The 25,691-nt window shown below is 41.9% G+C and overlaps 1 protein-coding gene and 1 long non-coding RNA gene across 5 annotated transcripts in view; one reads left to right on the top strand and one right to left on the bottom strand.

Moving 5' to 3' along the window:
* Positions 1 to 1,180: 1,180 nt before the first annotated feature.
* On the bottom strand, positions 1,181 to 8,698 carry LOC119858070. The gene is made up of 3 exons (XR_005293776.2): positions 8,467 to 8,698; positions 4,341 to 4,409; positions 1,181 to 1,306 (listed from the first exon to the last, which is right to left on the bottom strand). It is a non-coding gene; the product is annotated as an uncharacterized LOC119858070 (long non-coding RNA).
* A 91-nt stretch (positions 8,699 to 8,789) lies between these two features.
* CCDC88C (coiled-coil domain containing 88C) overlaps positions 8,790 to 25,691 on the top strand; it is a 122,752-nt gene continuing 105,850 nt past the window's right edge. For all 4 annotated transcript variants that reach the window (XM_043515964.1, XM_038406408.2, XM_038406407.2 and 1 more), the window contains exons 1-3: positions 8,790 to 9,851; positions 11,307 to 11,407; positions 21,476 to 21,584. In XM_043515964.1, the coding sequence (XP_043371899.1) occupies positions 9,792 to 9,851; positions 11,307 to 11,407; positions 21,476 to 21,584 (270 nt within the window). In that variant the 5' untranslated portion in view covers positions 8,790 to 9,791. The remainder of the gene's footprint in view (positions 9,852 to 11,306; positions 11,408 to 21,475; positions 21,585 to 25,691) is intronic.

Raw genomic sequence — 25,691 nt, 5'->3', positions numbered from 1 at the left:
CCTTGAACAGAAAAGTTTCTGGAGCCATAAGTTCCTTTTTCATAATTCCTGGGAAACACTTCTCCTATCATTTGGTCTTACCCTTAGCTCTCCTTTGGCAAGTTGTCATAAATAGGCATTCCTAATGCTATAAAGATATAGCTCAAGCATTTGGCATTCACATACCAATGGTACCCTGCTTATCTTATTCTACCCAAAATGCCAAAGCCTTAGGGTCTCAGAGTTGCTACAGGCAAGATATAAAAATCCTGCATCTGCTGGCATGTTAAGCATCTAGGAAGCTATACACAGAAGTCCCCTACTGGCACTGAGGAAAAGAAGGTTTCCATTTCTCTGTAGAGGCTTCCTTCAGTAGAACGGTGCTACTGGGTTGGTTCCCACAATTCCTTGTCTTATATGGGGGGAACTTTCATTACTGCCTATTATTCTATGATAGGCTTAAAACTTTAAACCACTTAAAACTCTGCTTATCATTTCATCCACTACTGCTGTGTTTTCTCTGCTTCCCATTAGTGACAACTGAGGAGAGACGCTGTGCAACACAATGTAATATTTCTTATCTGATAATTTTCTGTTGCACAGCTTTTCTCTTCATTCAACCCATCCTGATAGTCTGGTAAATGACTAGAACACAAATTGGAATTTTTATCTAAAGGAAAACAATTACATGTCTAAGGCTCAAGGTTAATTGATACATTATATCAAGTTGTCTTAGTGCTAATAATCAGTTGTTAGAGTATTTCTACAGCTGTGGAAGAAATCTGGTGGTGGCTTAAGCTGCAGGGTGGAGCTTAGTCCTGGAGCCTCCAGCAACAACATTAGGTTGCTTCTGAATTTTCACAGAGGGGGCATTAACCCATCAGTGGTGAATGAAGAGAAAGCCTTCTAACAGAAAATTATCAGATAAGAAATTTCTCAGTACTGGACCCTAAGGCCAACCCCCTTCTGTCTCTCACATACCCAATGCTGCTATGGACTTAGCTTCTCAATGGTGGACAAAGGATGTTAAAACTCTTCTGTTAGATCTTCCTGCATAGTAGAACTGTGGTGATTCTGCAACATTTAGGACCTTCCGTGCCTATGGTTAAGAGGGGAACAAGCTTTGGCCCTTACAGAATGTACTCTAAGGAACAATCTGGCAATGGCATGAAGTCATTTGAATAGTCTAACAAGTCTTTTCCATATCAATTTATTTTTATACTCCCATTCAAAGGAGACTAAACTGAAACATAACACCCTCAGTGTTGTCTGAGTCTTGTCCCAAAATTCTTCAGATGTCTTCAAGTAGAATCTGTCTGAGACTGCTCTACAATGGAAAGGAAAATGTTAGGTCAGAAAGCTCATAGAAGAGCGTGCTAACTAGCTGCAGGGAGCCAGTCCGTGCCTGAACTTCCATAAACAATTCTGCTAATGCACCTCCTCCCGATCCAACAACCCTCCATACTGTACTATTCCTGGGCATCCTGAATGGAAAATGTCAGTTGTTAGGTAAACTGGTAAACCAGAAAGCACCCACTAGGTCAGAATTTCCCCAGCTGGTTGCACAGAACTGGTTTCTCCTTATTTCTAGTTGTTAAATTATGTTAAACATGACTAAACATATATTGAATACTTCATAAGTGTCACTTTTCCATGTAAGAAATTGCTGCCACTGCTCCAGGGGATATTCTGTGATTATAAGTGAGCAGGAGGGCGGTTCATGAAGTTGTGAATTAGAGCATGTGTATCTATCAATTAAAATATGATTCATGTGATGAAAGTTTGAAAACCCCTGTGCTAGACAGCAATAAATGGAGAACAACAAACATTTAATTTGTGTTCAAAACCAGATTTAAAATTAGATTTCCAAAACCAAGAAGCATTAATCCCCTAGATTTTGGGGGGGGAACCATAGTTGGCCAATGTTTAATTGTCTTATAGGGCTGAACCAGCAGACTTGCTGTGGAAAGAGATGTTTCAAGTTTGTAAAAAGATTAAAAGACTGTAATAAAAAATTGCTGTGGATACTGGACAACAAGATATGGGGAATCTCCTGCCAATGCTGCACTAGCAGCTCTTTTCATACTAGTTTATTTATAATAAATGTTCTTCATTGCTAAGAATCTTGGTTGTGAACAGCAGAGTCGTATTTAAAAGCAAGTTTCTTAATGACACTCCTAGGCAGACAGAAATAGAAACCCTACTTTCATTACCATCAATTTAGCTGTCCTGCATTGTAATCTTGTACATTCTGCTATTCCCATCGCTCAGGGCCTTACACTTCAGACAACACATGAATGGTGTAGCTTTGTTGATGCTTGTAGCTGTTGCCAGGGGACAGTTTGAGAGAGGTGAATCATGCTGCATACAAAGAAAAGGAGTACCCGTGGCACCTTAGAGACTAACAAATTTATTAGAGCATAAGCTTTCGTGAGCTACAGCTCACTTCATCGGATGCATTTGGTGGAAGTGAGCTGTAGCTCACGAAAGCTTATGCTCTAATAAATTTGTTAGTCTCTAAGGTGCCACGGGTACTCCTTTTCTTTTTGCGAATACAGACTAACACGGCTGCTACTCTGAAATGCTGCATACAGTCGGCATAAAGGAACATTTGAAAATGCTTGGACTTAGAAATTTTCTTCTTCTGTAGTTTGTGTTGGTCTGTCCCACAACTACTGTGTGATGGTGATGGGTGCTTTAGAAATGTGTGCAGTAGTAATAAATAGAGGCAATAATTATGGCCTCTATTTTTAACAGCTTGTATTCTCTTAGCTGCTTAAAGACATTGTTCCAGTAGGTTTTGGTGCTCTGGTAACTAAGTTTTTTGTTTAGAGGCTGAAGTTCAGCATTTGTAATGGAGAGAAATGAGCTCTTTGCCAAATCTTGACAAAAAGATTTAGAAATGAATGTTACAAACCACTAGAAAAATCACATAATACAAATTTGCACACTATTTTCCTTACTGATCTAAGCCGAGAGTGCTGTTATCCATACAAATACTTATGCTTAGAACTAGCTCTGATCACATTCAGATCAACATTTATTTCCTTTTTGACAGCAGCAGCACCAGACCCTGTCAGTGGTTTGGACAGGGACAAGAACTTAATTCTTGATAGGTGGGTAGGTGTTGGGGAAGCCAACTCTTGCTCTGGTGAGATAGGATAGAGGAAAGTGGGCTGATTATACTATGGTAAGAGAGACAACCAACAGGGAGTAAATATAGGAAAGCAGTGTGTGTATGGGTGAGGGCTGAGTCAAAAACATGAGACAGAATCAGTAGTGGGGGAGGAGAGAAGGGGGAAAAAATCACATTGGACCAAGGACTCCAAAAGCGGGGGGAGCTCTGTTCCCCAGACTATCTTTACGCACTGAGGATGGGATTTTCAAAAGCACTCAGCATTGACCTAATTTTTGCTCCCATTGAAGTCTATAGGAATTTTATCCTTGACTTTAATAGGAGCAGAGTTAAGCCAAAACTGAGTGCTCTTAAGAACCCCACCCTGAAGATCATGGCTCTATTCCAGGATAGGAGGTAGAGGTTGGAAAGCAACAAATTTTCCAAGTCATGGGCCCAAAAAACTCATCCTAAATAACTCTTTCTATCCTTCATTTTTTAATTTTTGTATTTAGACTCTTTAGGCAGGCAGCTTTCTTCTTAACTGGTTTTAAAACACCTCACTCACTCTTGGGTACTAGAGTAATATAGTTTTTAAAGTGTGTGTGTGGCGAGAAACAGTAGAAGAAAAGCGAATGGAAGCTCGTGATACAAAAATAAAAGGTATCACACTTTCAAAGTGCATCCATTTTTCAAAGCTTATATTATAATGATTTGGTTTTTTATCTGAAATGTGCACTACCCACAGATTTTTATCTTGAATTCAGCATAGCTATTTGGTTATATGACATTTTAATTTAAGGATGCTGTAGCTTTCTGCATCCACTAAAAAGCATGCTGTGCTTTCCTGCATCCACTAGATGGAACTCATCTCCTTGCACAGAGAAGTGAAATCCTGGCCCTATTGAACTCCCATTTATAGGAGTTTTGCTACTGATTTCACTGAGGCCAAGATTTCACCCAGAGCATCTGCTGCTGTGAGGGGCCAAGTACCGAATGCAATGGGAGATGAGGTGCTCAGCACCTTTCAGGATCAGGATTTTAGTCCCTTGGGGCCATTAGATGAGCACACACTGATTTTATAATTTGTGATCTATAATGACCCTTACTCCACAGCTCCTTTCAATTATCCCATATTCCTAATGTCCAAATTCTATCTTTTGAGAGAGTGCTCTAGTTTAGGACTCTGTGAGAACAGAGGAAAGTGCACTCGAGTCATGACAGGTAAGGATATATTTACACTTACATAGCGCCTTTCAGATGAGGATCTCACACCACTTTACAAAACCGGGTAATTAAGCGGTAACTTTCCCATCTATAAAATGGGGATAAAGAGATTAAATGACTTGCCTCAAGGTCACATAGCCAGTCAGTAGCAGAACTGAAAATAGAATCCAAGGTTCCAGACTCCTGGCCCTATGCTTTAGCCAGTTATATCTTCCGGATCACTGTTCCCCTGCTCTAGCCCCTAGAGAACATCCACAAATAAGTGGAGGAACAGACCAGTCAACAGTATGGACAGGGTACAAGAAGTTAAATTGTAACAGTCCACCCCTCTAAAACTTTTGTAGAAAAATTAACCACTCTTCTGCATTTTTCTCCATTCTTTCTCAGGGTTAGGCTCATAGGTATCTGAGACACTGGGTATATGGCCCACTGTTTTCTGACTCTTGTTTATTGTTCAGACACCACTGTTCACTTCTCTCAGGAAAGCTAGAGAAGCAGATATACGGGATGTAGGCAATTCATATAGACCAAGTCTGCCAAGCACCCAAGAGTTTAGGGGTTGTTGTAATTTAGCAGTGGTTCAGATTTTACAAGTGTGTCTCTACTAACCAACCCCCTAGATAGGAATAGCCCTGAATTGTGCAGACAACTAATGCAGATCTGAATTCTGAGGCGTGCGCCCATTTTGATTTGCAATAAGATACTACGCCTCTTACAGTGGGGAATAGTAGATAAACATATTCTCCAGCTGGGCTGATTTAATGAAGTATACAAAGCACAGGTTGTTCAAACAGGAAGTGATTTTCCACTTAGTTTACCTAGCCTTTAAATGACAGATGAGTGAGTATGATCAATCCCATGTTGTCTCAGCAACTCTCTCCAACTTGGAGAGAATGTATTCTTTCCTCCTGTCCTATTAGAAAAATCTCTGTTACACACATGGGGCCTAAGCTTTTTCCCACTGATGTCAAGGAGATTTTTGCCATTGACTTTTATAAGAAACCGGCTCCTAAAGATCAAGGATCCTACTTATCTGCCTATAATTATGAAACACTAAAACCCCACTTAAAATGACATGAACAAGACACTACAATTAACACTGACTGGTATCATTTAGCAGTAGACTTTTTACAAACTCTACAGCTATATTGTTCTAACCAGCTGATATTCCCCACCTTGTCCAAGGAAAATGTTTAGAAAAATAATTAAATGGTATCTTTATTGAGGTATTCTGTCTTATTTGCTTACTGCTGCTAATGTGCTTGGCCCCTCTAAAATACCCAAAAATAAAAGCAGTCTCTGACCTAGAGAGCGTAGTGTCTAAACAATAAAAATATAGGTTGTACTAGGAAAGCCATGGGGGGAGGCTGATAAACAAGGTAAATAAAATACTACATATGTGAAAAACAAATGTAGCAAACTCCAGCTAGATGCTAGTATTTTGCATACAATGGTTTCACTTCAACTCTGAGAACCAATGAATGGGACAGATTTTATTGTAACCATCAAGATACAAATTAAACATATCAAAATGCCTACTAGCAATTTGTTAGGACTATCACGCAGCATGTTAAATTATCTGGAAAAGGAGTACTTCTGGCACTTTAGAGACTAACAAATTTATTAGAGCATAAGCTTTCGTGAGCTACAGCTCACTTCATTGGATGCAGGTTTCAGAGTAGCAGCCGTGTTAGTCTGTATCCGCAAAAAGAAAAGGAGGACTTGCGGCACCTTAGACTAAGAAATTTATTTGAGCATAAGCTTTCGTGAGCTACAGCATCCGATGAAGTGAGTTGTAGCTCACGAAAGCTTATGCTCAAATAAATTTGTTAGTCTCTAAGGTGCCGCAAGTCCTTTTTTTTCTGGATTTTTTTTAAAGTTCAAATAGGCTAAATTCTGTCTGAAAGAAAATAATTCCCACTTCCTTTTTGCAAGACTATTTTGACAGTAGTAAATATTTTGTAAGTGTTGTTACAGAATACAGCTAGCAGACTGTAACCACAATTAACCACCTAATTTTGTATTTATTTCAAATATAGAAACAGGCAGTAGACTATGATTCTCACTTTCCTGACTGTTCATCAAAATTTCTCCTTTTCCCTCTTCAGTTTCTTGCTTTCTTCAGTATCTCTGACATATAAAGTAATATATTTTAAAACACCACTGTGTTTCCTTTGTTCTAGGCCACTTAAACACATCTCAGTAGCTTTGAGTCTTCATTTTGCTTCTTCAAAAGATATTTAATAATAATACATTGCACTTATATTGCCTTCTAGCTAAAGCACTTTATAAATGTTAATTAACTGCACAATTCCTTTGTCAGTAAGTAGTAGCATCACTATTTAGGACCTGATCAAAAGCCATTGGAGTCTGAGTCTTTCCACTGACTTCAGTGGGCTTTGGATCAGCCTCTTACACAAAGAGAAACTAGGTAACTTTCCTAAGGTTACACAAAAAGTCTGCAGCAGACTTTTGAAGTCAGAGCTCCAGAGTCCCATTCCAGTGTCTTAATCGCATGACTGTCCTTCCTCCCTTTCAACCTCTGTGACTACAATAAAAGGAGGTTCATGCAATAGTGTACACTAATTTTGGGGACCCCACAGAGAAACCACCATTCCCCATGGAGTTTCTGTAGCCACCCTTTCCTCAGTTTTTCTATTCCATTCATTGCACTTTGGGGGTAGAGAGGGATCTACTTTTATTTTTGTAGTTTATTTTTTTTCAAATACTTTTACCTGAGTGGATGAATAAGAGTTATGGTCATTTACAGAAAGAAAAGGAGGACTTGTGGCACCTTAGAGGCTAACGCATCAATGCGTTGGCAATCAACGCATCAATGTGGCACCTTAGAGGCTAAGACATTGGACGCATCAATGGAGTGAGCTGTAGCTCACGAAAGCTTAAGCTCAAATAAATGTGTTAGTCTCTAAGGTGCCCCAAATCCCCCTTTTCTTTTTGCGAATCCAGACTAGCACGGCTACTACTCTGAAACCGGTCATTTACAGCGGGACCAATAGAAGCGCTGATCTCTATGATAATTAAGTTGTAGCTAATTTGGGTACTGCTGAAAACACCACAAGAAGTCCCTGTCCCCCCTGTTGTATTTAGCAGTGCTGCTTGGAGACCCGTCTTCAGAAATGACTAGTTTTGCAGGTCTGCTGAGATAGGATGAGTAACTCAGATATTCAAAAAGAAAAGGAGCACTTGGGGCACCTTAGAGACTAACGAATTTATTAGAGCATAAGCTTTCGTGAGCTACAGCTCACTTCATCGGATGCATTTGGTGGAAAAAAAACAGAGGGGAGATTTCAGAGTAGCAGCCGTGTTAGTCTGTATTCGCAAAAAGAAAAGGAGGACTTGTGGCACCTTAGAGACTAACACATTTATTAGAGCCTAAGCTTTCGTGAGCTGTAGCTCACGAAAGCTTAGGCTCTAATAAATGTGTTAGTCTCTAAGGTGCCACAAGTCCTCCTTTTCTTTTTAGAGGGGAGATTGATATACTCCCCTGTTTTTTCCACCAAATGCATCCGATGAAGTGAGCTGCAGCTCACGAAAGCTTATGCTCTCATAAATGGGTTCGTCTCTAAGGTGCCCCAAGTCCTCCTTTTCTTTTTGCGGATACAGACTAACACGGCGGTCAGCTATGCGAAGTGTCTTTCCGCCGACACTGTACGGATATGGATGTTTAATTGGGGATTGGTCCTGCTTTGAGCAGGGGGTTAGACTAGATGATCTCCTGAGGTCCCTTCTAACCCTGATATTCTCTGATTCTCTGATCAACAGTGGGTGGCTCCAGCCACCGGCGGCTCTTCCTCTCAGAGCAGAAATGGCGCCGGCTTGGCCGCTGAGCTGCTGGAAGAAGGGGAAGAGGGATGCCGGCAGCTATCGGAATTTAGGAGAACTCGCACCAGCCAAGACTCGTACAGATCCCCCAGCGCCGTCCTTCGCCTAAGGGATGAGGGAAAGTCGGAGAGGACAAGCAGAGCCCCCTGGAAACGAGAGAACGTGGAACTGAACGAAAGGGGGCCCGGCTGAAAGTGCTGCACGTCAACCTAGGGCCCCCCTCGCTCCCCCCAGCTCAAAATTAGCAGGGCTCCGAAGTTAAACGGAAGGATTTTACCTGCTGTGTCTAACTGGCCACTTACCCAACCGCCTTCCCTCGGTGTTTGGGAAGCCATGAGCGCGAGTTCATGTTTAAACAGACGCAGGCTAGCACCGGAGTCAGGCTAGCAATGGCCATTAACACAGGCGACAAACAATCCTGCGGGTCGAAGGAGGATTTTCTCTCTCTCTCTCTCTCACACACACACACACACACACACACGCACGCACACACACACACACACACACACACACACACACACAGTACGCCCCCACTCTCCGCCTTCCTGCGTTGTCTTTTAGCGTCGCCCGTGTCTGGCTTCCCCTCTGTTCGATGCTCGGCAGACACGAACGTGCTTTCGCTACCGATCTCGGGGCACCCGCGGGCTGGTAGCCCGCCCGCGGTGCGTCCACACCCGGCGCTGAGGGTTCGTCACTGAGGGGCCTCGCTGGGAGGCGGCCGCAGGCAGCTTCCCCCGCGGGCATCCCCAGGAGCAGCCCGGCGCGCTGGTCGCGCAGACGAGCCAGGCCACCGCACGCCACCCGTCCGAGTCCCGGCGGGCGCCCGCATGCAGCGCCCCGCACCGCAGCACTGACCCGCTCGCGCCTCCCCCCCCCCCTTGCGTTCGCTCAGCTCCAAAGCACCAAAAATTAAGCCAGCGGCAACTCCCATTGGTCAGGTGCGGTCCATCCTCCAGCCTCCCATTTGCAGCCGGCGATGCCTGTCAAAGCTCCTCCTGACCGCCCCCTCCCCTGTCTAATTGCGGGAGCGGCGACTTTTTCCTAGTTGCTACAGGTAGTGGCGGGGCGACGGGCGCTGTATCGCCCGCTCTGCTACCAGGCGCTGCGAGTTGCATGGCCTCTCTGGAGCGCAGGGGGCTTTCTGGGCCGTGCTCTGTTGTTGTTGTTGTTGTTTGTTGTTAATGCCCCCAACTTCCCCGCACGCCCCTGACAATGCTGCAGCGAGGCTCGTGAGTTGCCTTTGATTCCTCCCCCGCCCACCGCCAGCGCACGCTTAAGAATCCGCTTCTGCCGCCGCGGAGTTTGTGCGGAGGGACCCTCCGGGGCTCCGCAGCCTGCTAGCGAGCCCTTCCCGGGAGCAGGGGCGGAGGGACCGGCCTGCAGCCGGGGGGGGCTCCGATCCCTGGCGGGGGCAGCCTGGGAAGCGGACTCGCCGCCGGAGGAAGCGGCCCCGCGCACCGTGTGCCCTCCGGGGAAGAGGGGATGGACCGCGCATTGTTCCTCTGCTAAGCAGCTCCTGCCGGGCGCTGGCGCCGCGGGACATGGGCTCCTCGCCTTTGTCTCCCGAGTGAGCCAGCCAGCGAGCCAGCCCTTCGCACGCTGCCTTTGTGAGCTGAGCCCCGGGAACATGGATGTGACCATTTCCGAGCTCCTGGAGCTCTTCCTGCAGAGCCCCTTGGTGACCTGGGTAAGTGGAGCCTCATTGTTACAGGTCCTGGGACGTGTTGTGTCCCGGGGAGGGGGCTGCCCGCGCCCCCGGGAGCACCTGGCCGCGTGCCCCGCGGGGCTGGGGGCAGGTTAGCGTCCCGCTTCCGCTGCGCCCACAAACCAGCCCCGCTTTTTGATTCTTAAAAGCAACTTCATGCAGAGAGATCTCTGGGCCAGGCTGAATTATCCCCGCCTTGGCGGCTGGCAGGGGAGCAGGTTTATGGGTCCTGGTGATTTTCAGTAATAACGATATCAGCTGTCTACTCCAGGAATCGTGCAGTTTGTTACAAAGTAGCTTTATTTTTCAACTTTAAATAAAGCTGCCGCAAGTGACTGCGACCGGTCCCGGGGTCTCCAAGCGATCTGCCTGCAAAACAAAAAGAAACTTTCCTTTCTGAGAGCTAGTGGGTTGTTCCCCTTGTGACACCGTTTGTTCGTAGGTGCTGCTAACAGTAGGGGCATAGAAGAAAAGGTCCTTTGACCTGGGAGGGAGTGAGGACCATCTTGCAAACAGGAATCCAGTCATTCTGCTGCTACTTACCTGCTGTTTGGAGGCTTGAATGCTAGGCCCAAAGCAAAAATATCTTCCAGGATATGATTGTCACATGAACTGTAGATAAGTGTTGTGAGATCAATAATTGGGATGAATAATTCACACAATTTGGAAAAGGACCGTGTGGCTCTGAAATGGGGAGCATCAAACCCCACCTGTGAAATGGGGGATGGGGAATGAGCCTGAATGGTGTAAATCTTGCTCTGGTACAATGATAAGCAAGGAGCTTTCTTTCCCAACCAGTGGCTGATGTCCCAAATTCCTAGAATCTGTCTCAATCTTTTAATTTAAATGTGAACAATGTTGTCAAATAGGCCTGGGCTTCCTCAGCCCAAAATATTTGTCCTTGTTGGTGATCAGAGTCCCCAAATACGAACCACTGTCCTTTGCTTTTATGACACAGGTACACGGTTCTTGCTGGAGGAAGGAAAAAAATGTGTAGGCAGCGAGAACAAGGGTGTGAAGAAGCTTTGATCAAATTCATAGATTCCAAGGCTGCAAGGGACAGTTGTGATTGTCTAGTGTGATCTCCTGTGTAACACAGGCCAGAAATCTTCTGCAAAATCATTCCTAGAGCAGATCTTTTAGAAAAACATCCAATCTAGATTTAAATTCAGTGCTGGTGTAAACAAGTTCAGCACCCTTGACATCAACGGTTTTACAGCAGGGCTGCTTCCCTCCCCTTATGTCAGAAAGCCTATTCACAGATGAGCCTTTTGTGTTTGGAAGATGTGCAGGGATTGTTTAACTATCAATTTGTAGCTGCTTTGGCAGGGGTGGGACTGGAGATGGTTCCTAGTGAGTCTTGGGACGTGCAATTTTAGGTCAGTCTGTAAGAAAATTGTGATGGATTATTAAAATATCTGCTATTTTTTCTGACAGGTGAAGACATTTGGACCATTAGGGAATGAAAATGAAGACAAACTGACTATGTATATGGATCTAGTAGATGGTGTCTTTCTGAACAAAATCATGTTGCAAATGTAAGTAATCTTGTAAGGGATAATGAAAACTGCTTAGTATTACAAGATCCAATCTTAAATTACTGTAATTGAGTTGACTTGCATTTAAATGTCTTCTGGAAATCAATACTTTTGAATAGACAGGTCAGTTTCCTAATATGCAGATTGCCTCATTATTGGTGAATTAAATGCGTCTTCCTATTGAAGGTAAAGTGTGTGTTACTGTGGATTGACAAAAAGAAAAGGAGTACTTGTGGCACCTTAGAGACTAACAAATTTATTTGAGCATAAGCTTTCATGAGGTACAGTTCACTTCATCGGATGCATCCGATGAAGTGAGCTGTAGCTCACGAAAGCTTATGCTCAAATAAATTTGTTAGTCTCTAAGGTGCCACAAGTACTCCTTTTTTTTGCGAATACAGACTAACACGGCTGCTACTCTGAAACCTGTGGATTGACAGGCATTAAAGCATTTCAGTCTTCTTTATAATTGATAGAGAGTTGGTTGGAAAACAGGTGCATGGCAAAAGATTTTTCCCCTCGCAATATTTTTCCCTAGGTTGGGAGGGGGATTGTTTTTTTTATTTCCTGAATTTGAAATTGACCACACACAAAAGTTGACCCAGCTTTAAAAATTGACTTAAAAAATTGCCCTGATACATTCATTAATTGTTTGTGCATCTCCCTGGGATGGCACATTTCATCATCTCAGAAGAAATGAAAAAGCCTTATCATGGGAAACTTTACTGTAGTCAGTGTGTCACACTTATATAGAAGGGTTGAAATATCTATGTTCAAATATAAAGTTTCAAAGTGTTCATGTAGTTCAGGAAAATGCTTTTTCATTTGGGTGGCATGTTTGTCACAGAACACTACAGATAGAACTAAGACATTTATAAATAATTTAATCTGAAATAGAAAACAGTTAGATTAATCTATCTTTTTTTTTTTTTTTTTTTTTTTTACATTTAAGTAAGCTCTTAGTAAAAAGTTTCTACGTTAATCTAGTTTTGACCACATCCTTTCCTGTTGCTAAATTTATCATATGCAGATTCTGTTTCATATTAATTTGTATTTGGCTTTAAACATAATGGACATATTTCAGATAAGGAGTTTATGTGGAAAAGTTTTTTTGATTTAACTTTTAAAGGTGGAATGTTCAAAAGCACTTAATATGGGTCTGAGTCTGCTCCCATTGAATGAAGTTTATTGACATTTTACCATAGATTTCAGTGGATTCAGATCTAGGCCAACCCTGAGCACTTTTGAAGATCCTGCTGTAGATGATTAACTTGTCATTGGGAGCTTACTGTGCAAGTACTTTCTGAAAAGTGACTTTGTAAAGATGGTGTCTTGAGTCTGTCTTCTTACCCCAAGATTTCTAGTCCAGTATCCTGTCTCTGATGGTGGCCAGCTCCACGTGCCATCTTGAAAGTGAAACTGAATTCTTTCTGGTTTGTGCATTACCAGCAATAAAGATTCTGTAAATAGAATTTAGCTAACAATTAACATGAGCCAAAGTCGAATCCAGGGCACTCCCTCTGAGGTGTATTGTTTCTGCAGTGTTAACTGAAGTGTTTAAAAAAAAAAAAAAAAGGGGGAGGGCAATAAAATCTTACGTGACCTATGACTCTTGTTACAGAAAGGCCACGTTTCTTAGTCATTTTTCATGGTAGAACCCCTTTTTAAATAGCATTTCTAAAATCAGGGCTCCAAGCATCAATATTTAGATCCAGATCTGAACTTTCTCAATGTGTAGAAGTGGAAGGAGGTTTCACATCATGTCCATCTTTCTGTAAAGTACATTTCAATGCCAGACAAGGTTACAGCTGTAGTGAGGCTGCTATGGAATTAACTAACCATCTGATAGTTTTTAACCATCAGAGGAGTGAAGTTTTGGAATAGCCTTCCAAGGGAAGCAGTGGGGGCAAAAGATCTATCTGGTTTTAAGATTCTACTTGATAAGTTTATGGAGGAGATGGTATGATGGGATAATGGGATTTTGGTAAGTAATTGATCTTTAAATATTCAGGGTAAATAGGCCAAATCCCCTGAGATGGGATGTTGGATGGATGGGATCTGAGTTACCCAGGAAAGAATTTTCTGTAGTATCTGGCTGGTGAATCTTGCCCATATGCTCAGGGTTTAGCTGATTGCCATATTTGGGGTCGGGAAGGAATTTTCCTCCAGGGCAGATTGGAGAGGCCATGGAGGTTTTTCGCCTTCCTCTGTAGCATGGGGCATGGTTGACTTGAGGGAGGCTTCTCTGCTCCTTGAAGTCTCTGAACCATGATTTAAGGACTTCAATAGCTCAGACATGGGTGAGGTTTTTCCTAGGAGTGGGTGGGTGAGATTCTGTGGTCTGCGCTGTGCAGGAGGTCGGATTAGATGATCAGAATGGTCCCTTCTGACCTTAGTATCTATGAATCTAACTAGAATTAACTAATTTATGGACATGGTTGGAAATTTTTTTTAGCGGACCTCGTATGTCCAAAGAGAATGTACTTAACAAAGGAAAACAAATGGTGCTATCTTGGTGTCTATTTACAACAAAGAAAAATGAGCAACTGAGGTTTTTTTAAGTGATAGAACTGTAGAAGGTCACTGCGTCTAATAATAATGAATCCCAAAGTGTTTTGTTGACAAAATATATACTTAGAATTTTAATTAAAATAGAATGTTTACTTCACCTCATCAACCATTGAAGTGCAGCCACCTCTAGGGAGGAACGTAACTGTTCTACAGCGTACAACAGTTTAACAGCATTTTGGGGCAAGGAGCGAACAATAAAATCCAATTGAAATTGCAGGGGAGAGGGATTCAGGTTATCTGTAATTATGCTAGTTGGTGTTTGGTCAGGATACCATACTCTGGCGAAAAATGCCATGGGATCTTTAATGACCACTAGCTTCAAGAGCTTAGTCTTACATCTCCTTCAAAAGACAATTCTGCCAGCAGCACCATGGAAAATGTAGGGCGGAAGCACTAACACACAATGACTACTGGAGTAAGAAACTCCTGTTAGATTAAACACAAGTAGACAGGGCTTTCTTTTTCCTTTTTTACATGGCTTTGGCAGTGCTTCTGATGGTGTCTTGGGATCAAAGAAACCAAAATTTTCCTATTGAGAGCCTGAGATGATTTAACTAAAGAACCAGCACTACAGTATTTATGTACACGCAAGGTGCTGAAGAGAGCTGCTGTCTGTGACCTTCACTCTTTGTTAGCCAACCTTTAGAATTTGCAATGCAATTACTGCTTGCCTGTAAATCAGGAGAGCCTTTCTAAATGTGTTTCTGCCCCACAAAGTTTTCAGAATAGAAAAACAAATGTCTCAGAAATGCTCACTCATCAGTTCCTCAGGTTCCATGTAAAGCTGACTTTAAATGCTTGTGTCTTGCTGAAACCCTTCTTGTCAGGGTCCTTGATAAATCGGATAGTGTATTATGTGCCATGTTAAAATAATGTTGGCGCTCTGAAGGCACGCAGAGGGTGGAGTGTAGTAAAGAACTGTTAGACAACTGTCTGACCACAGGTGTTCTCTTCTTGTTGGTCCTACCTGAAATTGTGTAGCCTGAGGAATATCCTGTTGACAAAGTTGTTTGAACGCACACAACACAGGCATATGACTTCACACCTAAATGCCAGTTTGAGTTTTATTTTTGGATTTGGTTTGGATTTTTTTATGGTCCCATGTGATTGAAACCCTTATTGTTTTAGTAGCAGCAAAACAGATGTCTCTAAATGGGAGTTGGTGACGCTGGTATTTGTATTACCTCTGTACCTCCTCCCCCTCGCCTCCCATCCAAAACCCCTGAACAAAACTTTGTTTCAAGCTGCGGGGATGATGCTGTAGGTCCTTCATTGTTAAAATACATTATTTCTCTCCTGCTGTCAAGTGAGGTTTAATGTCAGATCGTCACTGAAAGGAATCCAGTGGCTCTATTAAGTGGTATGGTTAAATTTGGTGAACTTTGATTGCTGGCAAAATATAGTGTGTGCGGTGCTGAGCAGGCTCCATTCACACAATCAGGCCAATGATTTCTAAATGCGGTAGGCTGGATTATGCCCTACACACCATCTGGCATGCTGGTGTGGGTGCAGAAGGGCCGTGCAGCAGCCAGAAACCCCAGGAGGCATTTTGGATGGCTTAGTCAGATCAGCGAGGTGCAGTGCAGGCTTCTATTCTTTTTGCCTGTCCAGGTCTGCTGGCTGTGTGAAATGGGGGAGGGGGAGTGAGGGCTGGCCAGTGGCCTGCTGCCACCCTGTCCTTTTTAGACAGCTAGAGTTCAGAGGGACTCAGAAATGAGCTGAGCCTCAGGCATGCAACTTTGCAAGGAGGGACGATAGGCCTCCTTACACACTCATGCAGATGATAGTTACATACCGAAGCCAACTATCCAATGTTAATGTCACTACATTTTTAGATACTGCTAAACAGGATAAGTCTTTGTTGTTGATGGTCCCCTTCTTCTGTATTCTGGCACAGTTGACTCTGACCTAAGCATGGATATGGCATAGTTGCATATCTGTAAATAATATCCCTTATGAGCAAATGATACAATATTCTTTAGTGGGGCACTAAAATAATACAGCTATCCATGGTGAAACTGCGGTAGTACTAGAACTTCTGCATTTCTTGTGGGTGCATTTGTATTAAATTAATACTGTTCTACAGCCACATTTCAAAGTTTTTCAGACTCTGCTGCATACAGTTTTGTGTCACTTCCTGGTATGAAACTGACACATAGTGACACAAAGCTGATCGCCTTGAGTACAGTGATTACATTGGGGCAGGAATATCTGTTGGTATAAGCAAATATTTACTGCTTAAGCCCATAGCTTCTTATGATGGTGTTTTTATTGGGAAATGATGGATGTATATACACAAGGAGCCCTATATTTTTGTGTATTGGCTTATTAAACAATAGGTTACACACCTTGACTGGAACTCATCTGACAGGAATAAAGTGACAAAATATCTGACAGGAATAAATCTGACAAAACCATCACTTTTTGCAACTCCTAAATGGAAAGTCTGTTTAATAAATATCTTTGAATTTTGCTTGCAATTGTCATGGTTTATAATATCGACCTGTCTTCTGTGATCTCAGTATATGTGATTGGAGTAGCCAATATAATAATGGAAGCAGCAAGCAGCCATGTATACATGAGGGTTACATTATTTGGAAGCGTATTTCCTGTTGTTTTAAATCATATTTACATATTTATTTTATAATCTGTCAGGCAGTTTAGGACCCAATCCTACTCTCATTTGCTTTAGGGTATTAGATACGAAAGAAGAGGAAGCTGATCGTTGAATCATGTGGCAATTAGACTAAACAGTCCTCTTCTGTTGGTTATTTTCCATTAGTGAATTATTTCCAGGAACAAAGTGCAGGCAAAAGAATACAGGAGATTGGGACTGCAGAATAGTTCTTCCCAAACCAACTTTTATCTCAGACAAAATCAGCCCTGAGGCAATAGAATACTAGCGACCCCTAGTACATTTGATTATCTGTAATACTTGATAATTCGCTGGCCTATTTGAGGGCTTCCCACTTACTTGTAACACTTATTTGCCACAGGTTACTCCAGCGAGACCTGTCATTTTGAACTTAAAAATCCTTTCCTAGAATTCATGATCTGTTTTAACTGATGGCTAGCTCTCTGATGAGCTCTTTTTAAGCACAGTTGTCCAGTATTAGCAGCTCAAAGCATTTAAACATCAAGACACCCACACTTCTTAAAAAAAAAAAATTGGATTTTTTTTAATTAATAATTTTGCTGTCCTTTTGTTTGCCTTCTGTTTTTTTAACTTCTGGGTTACACTCAACTCATGTTTTTCTCTGCAATCATGAGGGCTAAAAACATACTTTCTCGTTAGAAATGAAAGTTAAGATTGTAATGTACTCATATGGAGCAGGGGCTTTAAGGAAAATGCTGAATATCGAGGGACTCATGAGATTCAGTTCAGTGGTCTCAAACTCATTCATAGTGGGGAGCATATTTTAATACTGAGATTCTTGAGAGTTGTCACCTCCACTTGCATAATATCCGTTAGTTTTCTGTGTAATCTAAGTATGATATATTTTTAGTTTCTTTTAATACAAGTTAATAATACCTACCTCTTACAGAGATCTCTTCATTCAGAGCTCTCAAAAGACTTTACAAAGGGAGGTCAATATCATTATCCCCATTTTACAAATGGGGAAACTGAGGCTTGGAAAGGGCTAGTCACTTGCTCAAAGTTGTCTAGCAGGCCAGTGGCCGAGCTGAGAATGCTTGGAATTTAGACACTGGAAACAAGGAGGAGAGCCAGTATCATGTCCATAGGCCACAGTTTGAGACTCTTTGCTCTTTAATTAAAGGGATATTCCTGTATATGTGAAGCTTGCTGCTTCTTGCACAGTTTACACAGTATCTTGTGGTTGTTGGACCCTGTTCCCCCTCCCTGACTTTGCTCCACATATTCTTTGCTATTACAGATTAAGTTGTAACCTTTTCTGTGTTGTTTTGAGTAGCTTCCTCCTTTCCCTTCACTGAGTTCTGTTCTTTTGCTTCTCCCCTAGATTTCTGGTATCTTCTTCTCTCGCTCTGTGTTTTGTTTTCATTTATCTCCCCCTCCCCGCAAACATCCTTCCCCTCACTCCCCAGACCCACATCTTCCAACATACCCACCTGTTCTGCATGTGCCCATATGCAGCCACCTATTTACAGGATAATTTCTGGTTCACCCAGTTAAAGAGAAGTGGGGAGATGCCACTCTGCTGCCTCTTGTCCTGAAGATACAGGAGTGGTCTGGTCCTGTCTTTCTAATGTCTAAAAGGAGTGGCTGCCCCTGTGTTGCTGTGATTCCACACTTGCTCCCTTCCCTTAGCAGCCAACCACCCTACTGTCTCTACTCCCTGACACCACTCAGCCCATTCATGCTCTCCACGTCCTTACTAGCCTGGTGAGAGAGGTAGAGATAGCAGCAGCAGCAGCAGCAGCAGCAGCAGCAGTCCAATCCGTCCCCTTTGCATTATGCTGCCCATTCACACTAGACAGAAGATCAAATATAGAGAACGTATTTTAAAAGCTTACTTCATTTTTAAATATCAGTTTTTCTTGCAGAAAAGCTGAATACCTAGAACACCTGGGATTCATAAGTAGGTGCTCATCCAAGTACTAATTGGTCCAAGATGCCTTTAGGTTACAGAATCATGTAAGACCAAGCAAACCTGGACCTGTAAGATTATCTGCTTTTCAGGAACCACCCATTGTCTCAAAGAGCAACTTGCCATGACTCCTATAACTTACTGATCTCCTATTGCACATGTGCATCTCCAGTATCTGTATCTGAATTTGTTATACAGTGAGCATTAAAATTTCATAAAGTGCTTCTGTGGTGACAAGTTGAAAAGCATTTCTGTTTCAGAGAAAGAAGCTGCTTATCTCCCCTCATGCATAAGATTCCATGCTGCTTAGGAAGTTTATAAAGTTGCTGTATACGTGGTCTCACTTATCCCAGTCCTTTCTATTGAGCAACAAACTGTACATGACTGTGGTCTGTATACTGACTAGCAGCTGTGAGCTTTCAGGGCATTGCACGATGCCCCCTTTCTAACTTTAAAAAAACCTGCCCACTTATGCAGTTTCTTCAAACATCTGTAACATAATGTTCAGACTATATTTTATTTTCAAGAAAGCACTTGGCCTCCATCTTGGATAAGAAATGATAGACCCGCTTAAATAACACCATTTATTCCAGTCTGGCTCCACAGGCAGATCAAGAAGCCTCATGGTCAATGATATTAAAGGCTGCCCTGGGCAAACTGATTATTGTCATTAAACGTAATAGTGGCAGTTTAGGAAGTTTTTTCCTCAGACCCTGATCCTGCAAACACTTATGGATGTGAATAGTCCCAATGATTTCAGTGGGGCTACTTGTATATGTAAAGTTAAGTGGCTGTGTGGGTGGGTGTTTTGCAGTTTCTGGGCAGTAAAGGGGGTGTGATATTTTTTTTTTTTTCAGAGATGTCTTAATGATTTAGGAGCAAAAGTCCCATTAAAATTCAATGGACCTTGTCCTCCTGAGTCACTTAGGTGCTTTTGAAAATCTCACCCTGGGCCTAAAACTGCCCTATGTAGGAATATTCAAAAGAAACACCAGTTCTTTGCCATAGCCAGTTGTCTTCAGTGGGTTGGGTGTGTTTTCCTCTTGTGGGATTTTTTATTAATCAAACTTTTAAAGTCAGCGTATTTTCGAGCCCCATCATCATTCCTTTTATGTTCCAGTGATAGATTTGTGAGATAAGCAACCATCAAAAATAATATTTCCTTTGTTAAAGTATGGCAGCAGGTGCCAAACAGAACAGCAAAAGCCAGCGTGTCTTCTTTCTGGATCTAGACTTTGGGCTAATGGGCTGTAGTATTGGACAGCAGTACTGCTATGTAGTGCACGAATGGATTGGTTCATGTGGAACCTGGAGGACTTTGAACTACCCCTTCTGTGTAGTCAACTTCTCTTTACTGTGTTTTTGCTTCCATGTGTACTGTAATGACTTTAATCACAAAGGCTAAGTATCCAGCATCCATCAGAATCAGACTCTCTGCCAGAATTCTTCAGAGAGTTCCCCATACTGGCTGGTCTAACAAGGACCTGGAGAGGCCAAACCCAGGTTCCGCTTTCAAATCTTGCACATGTCTTTTGCTGCTGCACAGCTGTCTGATCTGTCTGGCTAGGTACTTGTATGACCCCATCACCATAGTATTTGAGCACCAATTTCCGTAACAAGGGCAAGTTAATCTCGGGGCTGCAAACATCAACAAAAATGAGGCAGTTCAAGTAAAGGTGATAGTATGGCATTTTATGTTGAAGTCCTATGTTTTTCTTGTGCATTAAAACTGCTGTCAGTGTGCTGAATATTACTGCTTCTTAAGAGTGGATGAAGAGGAGTCTTTCCCATTTATGCCAGTGGCAAATTTACCCCTTTGTACCTCAGTGCATTTAAAAACACCAACTGCACATGCATATAGGTATCAAGTCTAATAGCAAAGCAGGACTTTGGCCATCTCTTCAATGGGAGAGGCACTCTGTGATGTCTACATGTATTACCCATGTTCTGTGCAAAGATGAATTGATGTGGTTGTGCTTAAAAACACAAAAATACTCTTAACTGCTTACGATACTTGTGTAAACTTTTGACAAGCAGTCACACAGCATATCAGTGCCACTTTAATTCACCTGTCAACACCCAAATTCAGTGTTTCCTCTGGAAGAGTTGTCAATGGCTAGATTAACCACCAAAGCAGAGTTCTGGATGCAGATGCCTATGTTGGTTAGGCGTCGGTGGATAACACTCTGAACTAGGGGATTCACAGATCACAAGTTTTTGAGATCCCTTTTAAGATGCATTGATGTGTTTAACTTGCATACAAATTCTCTTCATCATCTGGGGCTTTTCTTTACTTCAAAAACAGTCATTTCAGTTCACCCTTGAGATTCAGTTGTAGTCACTTCCTTTAAAACAAAGAAAACTTCTAGCCTCCTAATCTCCCTCCTCCTCCGTCCCACATCTCGATTAATTGCTCTATTGCACATGCATGCACCTCTATATATCTTCCAGTAGTTCCTAGAAGTCCCAGTCAGGATCTGGGCCCCAGCGTGCTAGACACTGAACACTCTTAAAATATAAGACGGGGCTTAAATCTAATTAGACAAGACAGAAAAAGGCCTGTGTCTGAATGAGATTTCCTTGCATGAGGGATGGTCTAACTACATGTATGCTGCGTGCCCCTTGCTCTGGGTGTGCCTAGTGGTTGCAGGATGTTGTTGCTTAGAAGTGAGGGAGGCTCTTGAATTGCCACATAGGATCACCTAAAATGTGTTATGCAAAGTGGTATGTGGAAGAGTTCCAAACTCTCTCCCTCCCTTTCATTACATGGCTGCAAAGGGAATATTAAGTTCTTATTTTATTGTACTGTAAGTTTGTATTAACTGTACTGAAATATTCAAATGCTTAAGAGTCCTCCTTGTACGGTGATGGGATAGAGCTGATGCATGCCCAGTCTCTAACATTGGGTTTTCCCTTTTTTTTCCCCTAGAGATCCACGGCCGACAAACCAACGTGTCAACAAGCACATAGATAATGATGTCAACCTCCGAATCCAAAACCTGACCATCTTAGTCAGAAACATCAAGATTTATTATCAGGTGTGCCTTCTGCTCTTACTGTTGTCTGCTGAGGGTTGTGGTGTTTCCGCTAGCACAGGAATTAGTAACCTGTTAAAGAAAACTACCACAGGAAATGAAGAGGAAATTGTGTTCATGTAAAAGCATTTTCAGCCATCATTGCCAGCACTTTGAAATACAGATAGAGCTAACTTTTCTAGCCTTCGTGGCCCATCAGCAGATTTTAAAAAGGGAGGAAAAAACTGAGTTTGAAGGCTATGATAGCTCTTTGGTTAGCTGTGTTGATATTCAGCTCTTCTGCAGGATCATTGAAATAGGACTAATGTCGGAGGATATAAAACATGTTTAAAACAAGTAGCGTTGCTTTCACCCCTGGAGACGTCTTGAAATGCCAAGGAGTATTAAAATGGTCCTGTACATACCTATTGTGTTTAAATAAGTCTCATGAGAGACTGACCACATCCACTCCCATTCCCAGGCTCTTCTCATCCACCTGCATCTCTTCTAGCCATACGCTGTACACTAGAGGCAGCTGGATGGAGTGTTGCATCTCTTGAGTGTGTGGGAGAATAATGGTACTTCATTAACTTTCATTACAGTTCTGCGGCTTGATGCAACTATAGTAGAGAGACCCCAAAATATTACTGCCACCAATTGCTATCTGTGCTACAGAGCTGGCTAAAGAAAGCCTGAGAGGGATTCATGCAGAAGAAAATAAAGTAGAACTGATGACTTTTAAATGCAAATTATGGCAGCATGTTAGGAGAGTAGATTGTGTAGCTTTTTGATCTGAGGTGATGTGTTGGCATTTTATATATTTTTGAAGACAGCAAACTTATGTCTCAATCATTTAGCATTGTAGGTATTGCTGGAATGGGTTGTCATTCACTTAAAAATAAATAACTTTAATTGTCCCATTGAGTTCTCTACCCCAGCAGGGAAATCCCATTTACTCAATCTTTCAACATAACAGGATGGGATTTCATTGTCCGTCTTGTTATTGCTTACTCAACACCATAGATCTGTATGAAGTTTTACAGACATCAGAAGACAGAGAGAGACAAGGTGGGTGAGGTACTATTATTATTATTGACCAACTTTTGTTGGGGGGAGAGAGAGAGACAAGCTTTGGAACCACAGATTCTACTTCAGCTTGTCTGTCTCGCCAACTGAAGTTGGTCTTATAAAATATATTACCTCCCTCACCTTGTTTCTCTAATATCCTAGGGCTGACATTGCTACAACTATACTACATACAATATCAGAAGACGCAGTCCTTTCTCCACAGTGTTTGCAATCCAAGGGCCGGATCCTTAGGGTGTTGAGAACTCTTAACATTTAGTCTCACTCATGGGAGTTGAGCACCTTGTAGCAGATGATCAGGCCCTTTGTTAGACAATGTATAAAGAGGGTATAGATTATGGAAGAAAATAAATGAAATTCAGAATTGTGTGACCTGGCTTCTTTAGTGTCTTGTTGGTTCTGCGCTGTTGGATTTTTTTTAATGTAATCTGTTCCAGCCAGGCACTACAGTAATACCTTATAATGTTTTCTTACTATTTGTAACAGGGAGCAAGAGCTGAGGCTGGAGATGGGAGGCATCATAATAGGACTCTGGCCATATTCCAGAAAAATCTATACCATTACTTTGTCAGACTAGTGCATCTCCCTGCCTCAGGAATGCATACCCTGCATGTAAATAGTATGATAGCAAAATTGAATTACCGGTAGTTTTTTCTTGAAAATGTTAAATAATAGCAAATGTAACAAAAAATTTTATTTTTGTATCTATACACTACATGTAAGGAGCTCATTTCTTCTTTATCACATCAAGGTTGTTAGGGCAAATCATTGTTAACCTAAGAGAGATTCCCTTTTAAATGACGTTGCATAACCTTCAATTCCCAATAGCTTGGAAGGAGTTAAAGGCTGTCTGTGCAGCAACCTGCACAGTTCTATATATGATTGTTATGCACTGTCACATTGCTACTAATGGTGGTTGTATTTTGGAAGATTTCTTGTGTGTAAGAAGCCCAGCTAGTGTATATCATTTGAATTAAATGATGGTTGGTTGTTACAAAGTATAGCCAAGGCATGGATATTTCGGGATATACTAGAAAATTTTGCCATCTGAAACGTTTCATAGTAATTATTGTGAAACCTCTCCTCCTTTGAGCCTTTTTGTTTTTTAAGTAGCCTGAAATTTGGTAGTGTTTGTATAGTTGAGTAATCAAAGTCAGTAGCTCAAGATGAGGCTAGTGTGTTACTGAAAGAAAACATCTAATCAATTTCAGCGGCAGTCTGGAAGTGGGAGGGAAGGTTCCTGAAAAACAATAGAAGCACAAATTGCTGCTTCCTTAAGGGAAGCACAAGCTTAAAAAACACCATGTTGGCCTTGGGGAATTCCCTTCATTTTAACCAAATGGACTCAAATCTAGTTTACAGCTAATTCCTTGTATTTAGTGGGGAGAATATATATGGAGGGAAGTGAGGGTGATTATTCTTTTGTGTGTTATCAAACACAGGGTCAAAGTGGGTGTCAAAAAACAAAAGTCTTTTTTCCCCCCCAAAGACAAGGAAGAATAGAAACATGATGAGTTCATGGTCCCGTAGTCCCTGTGTTTTGGAATAAGACATCAGTAGTTACTAAAATTAAACTATTTTAAGATATCACTCAAAGGCTGGATAGCTTTTTGGATCCATATAAATGTCTAACGTCATTGTGCTCAGTATAGTTGATCTCCTTGTTAAAGCAAAATTCATTTCAGTATTTGGTGATATTCTTCTGAAAGTAGAGATGGGAATGAACCAGAACCCTGGACCCAAATGGCCCCCAACAATGTTAGGACATTCCAGATCTGGATCAAAACTTTGAAGCACTATCTCTTTACCAGGTCTGAATCTAAACCCTGTATCTGAAGAGAGCTGGGTATCGAGGAAATTTGAATCTAGATCTGACCTTTGTGGCTTAGACTTGTCTCTTTTTAAAATTTTACTTCACTGGGCATAAATGGGATGAGCAAATGCACTAAAGAAACACTTTTACACTGGAATAAGAACAGTTTAAGTGGCTCTGACATTCACCTGGTGTCTCATCAATTGCTGTTTTTGTTAACTCTGTCAAAAGCAATTAATCTATGAATTCAGTGAGGTTATGCCAGCACTTACAGCAGCACAAAACTTTGATCACCGGGGCCTGTAAAAAACAACCACCAGTGCTTTGTGTCTAGATTGCTGCAGTGAAATGGGGAGAAACACTGACAACTGTTAATATGAGAGTTTTGAGTTGGCTGGTTCCAATTTTTTGTTTTAAAAGGTGTGTTTAAAAAAAAAAAGGGGGGGGGTTAGTCTTGGCTACAAGTAAAGTCTCTAGGTTTCCCACTGAGTAGCTGCACTTTTACAGGTTCTGTAATCATGGCCTGTGAGAACTTCATCGCCTGAAACGAAGCAATTTAGTCATTTTGTGGTGGGATTTCTTGAACAGAAATCTGTTAAAGAGGATCTGTCACTAATTCCATTTAATGAACATTGTGCCACTGGCTAACAGCAAAAATGCTGGTAATTAACTTTTTGAACTTCTGTGACATTTTGGGAAGGCTTCTATGAGGGAGAATGTGAAATGTCATTGTGTCAGCTTTGTGTATATGTACATGTGTATTGGAGGGTGTGTTTTCACTTTCTAGCTCGTGGTTTGAACAAGCAGGAGACTGGCTGGTCTCTGAATACTTGCTTTCGGGTTAAAATCTAGGGTAACTTTTGTATGGTGACTAGCACAACAGAGCTCAAGCTATTTGACTGTAACTAACCTTTAAGGAGGCTGATAAAAGGATTTCTGGAGACTGGATAGATCAGAGAGCATTGGCAACTTTCCACCGCTCTTGTTGATGTACATATTTGTATGTCTTTAATGAACTGAAAATCAAAAAGGAATCCTACCAAAAGTGGAAACATGGATGAATTGCTTAGGAGGTATACAAAAGAATAACACAAGAATGTAGGGACAAAACCAGAAAGGCTAAGATACAAAATGAGTTACACCTGGCAATGCATGTAAAAGGCAGTAAAAACAGGTTCTTTAAATACATTAGGAGCAAGTGAAAGACACAGGAAAGTGTTGGCCCACTACTT

This window comes from Dermochelys coriacea, chromosome 6 (assembly GCF_009764565.3).
Source record: "Dermochelys coriacea isolate rDerCor1 chromosome 6, rDerCor1.pri.v4, whole genome shotgun sequence".
NCBI classification, from domain to species: domain Eukaryota; kingdom Metazoa; phylum Chordata; order Testudines; family Dermochelyidae; genus Dermochelys; species Dermochelys coriacea.
Note: the sequence above shows the minus strand (reverse complement) of the source record. Positions and strands in the feature narration are given on the sequence as shown.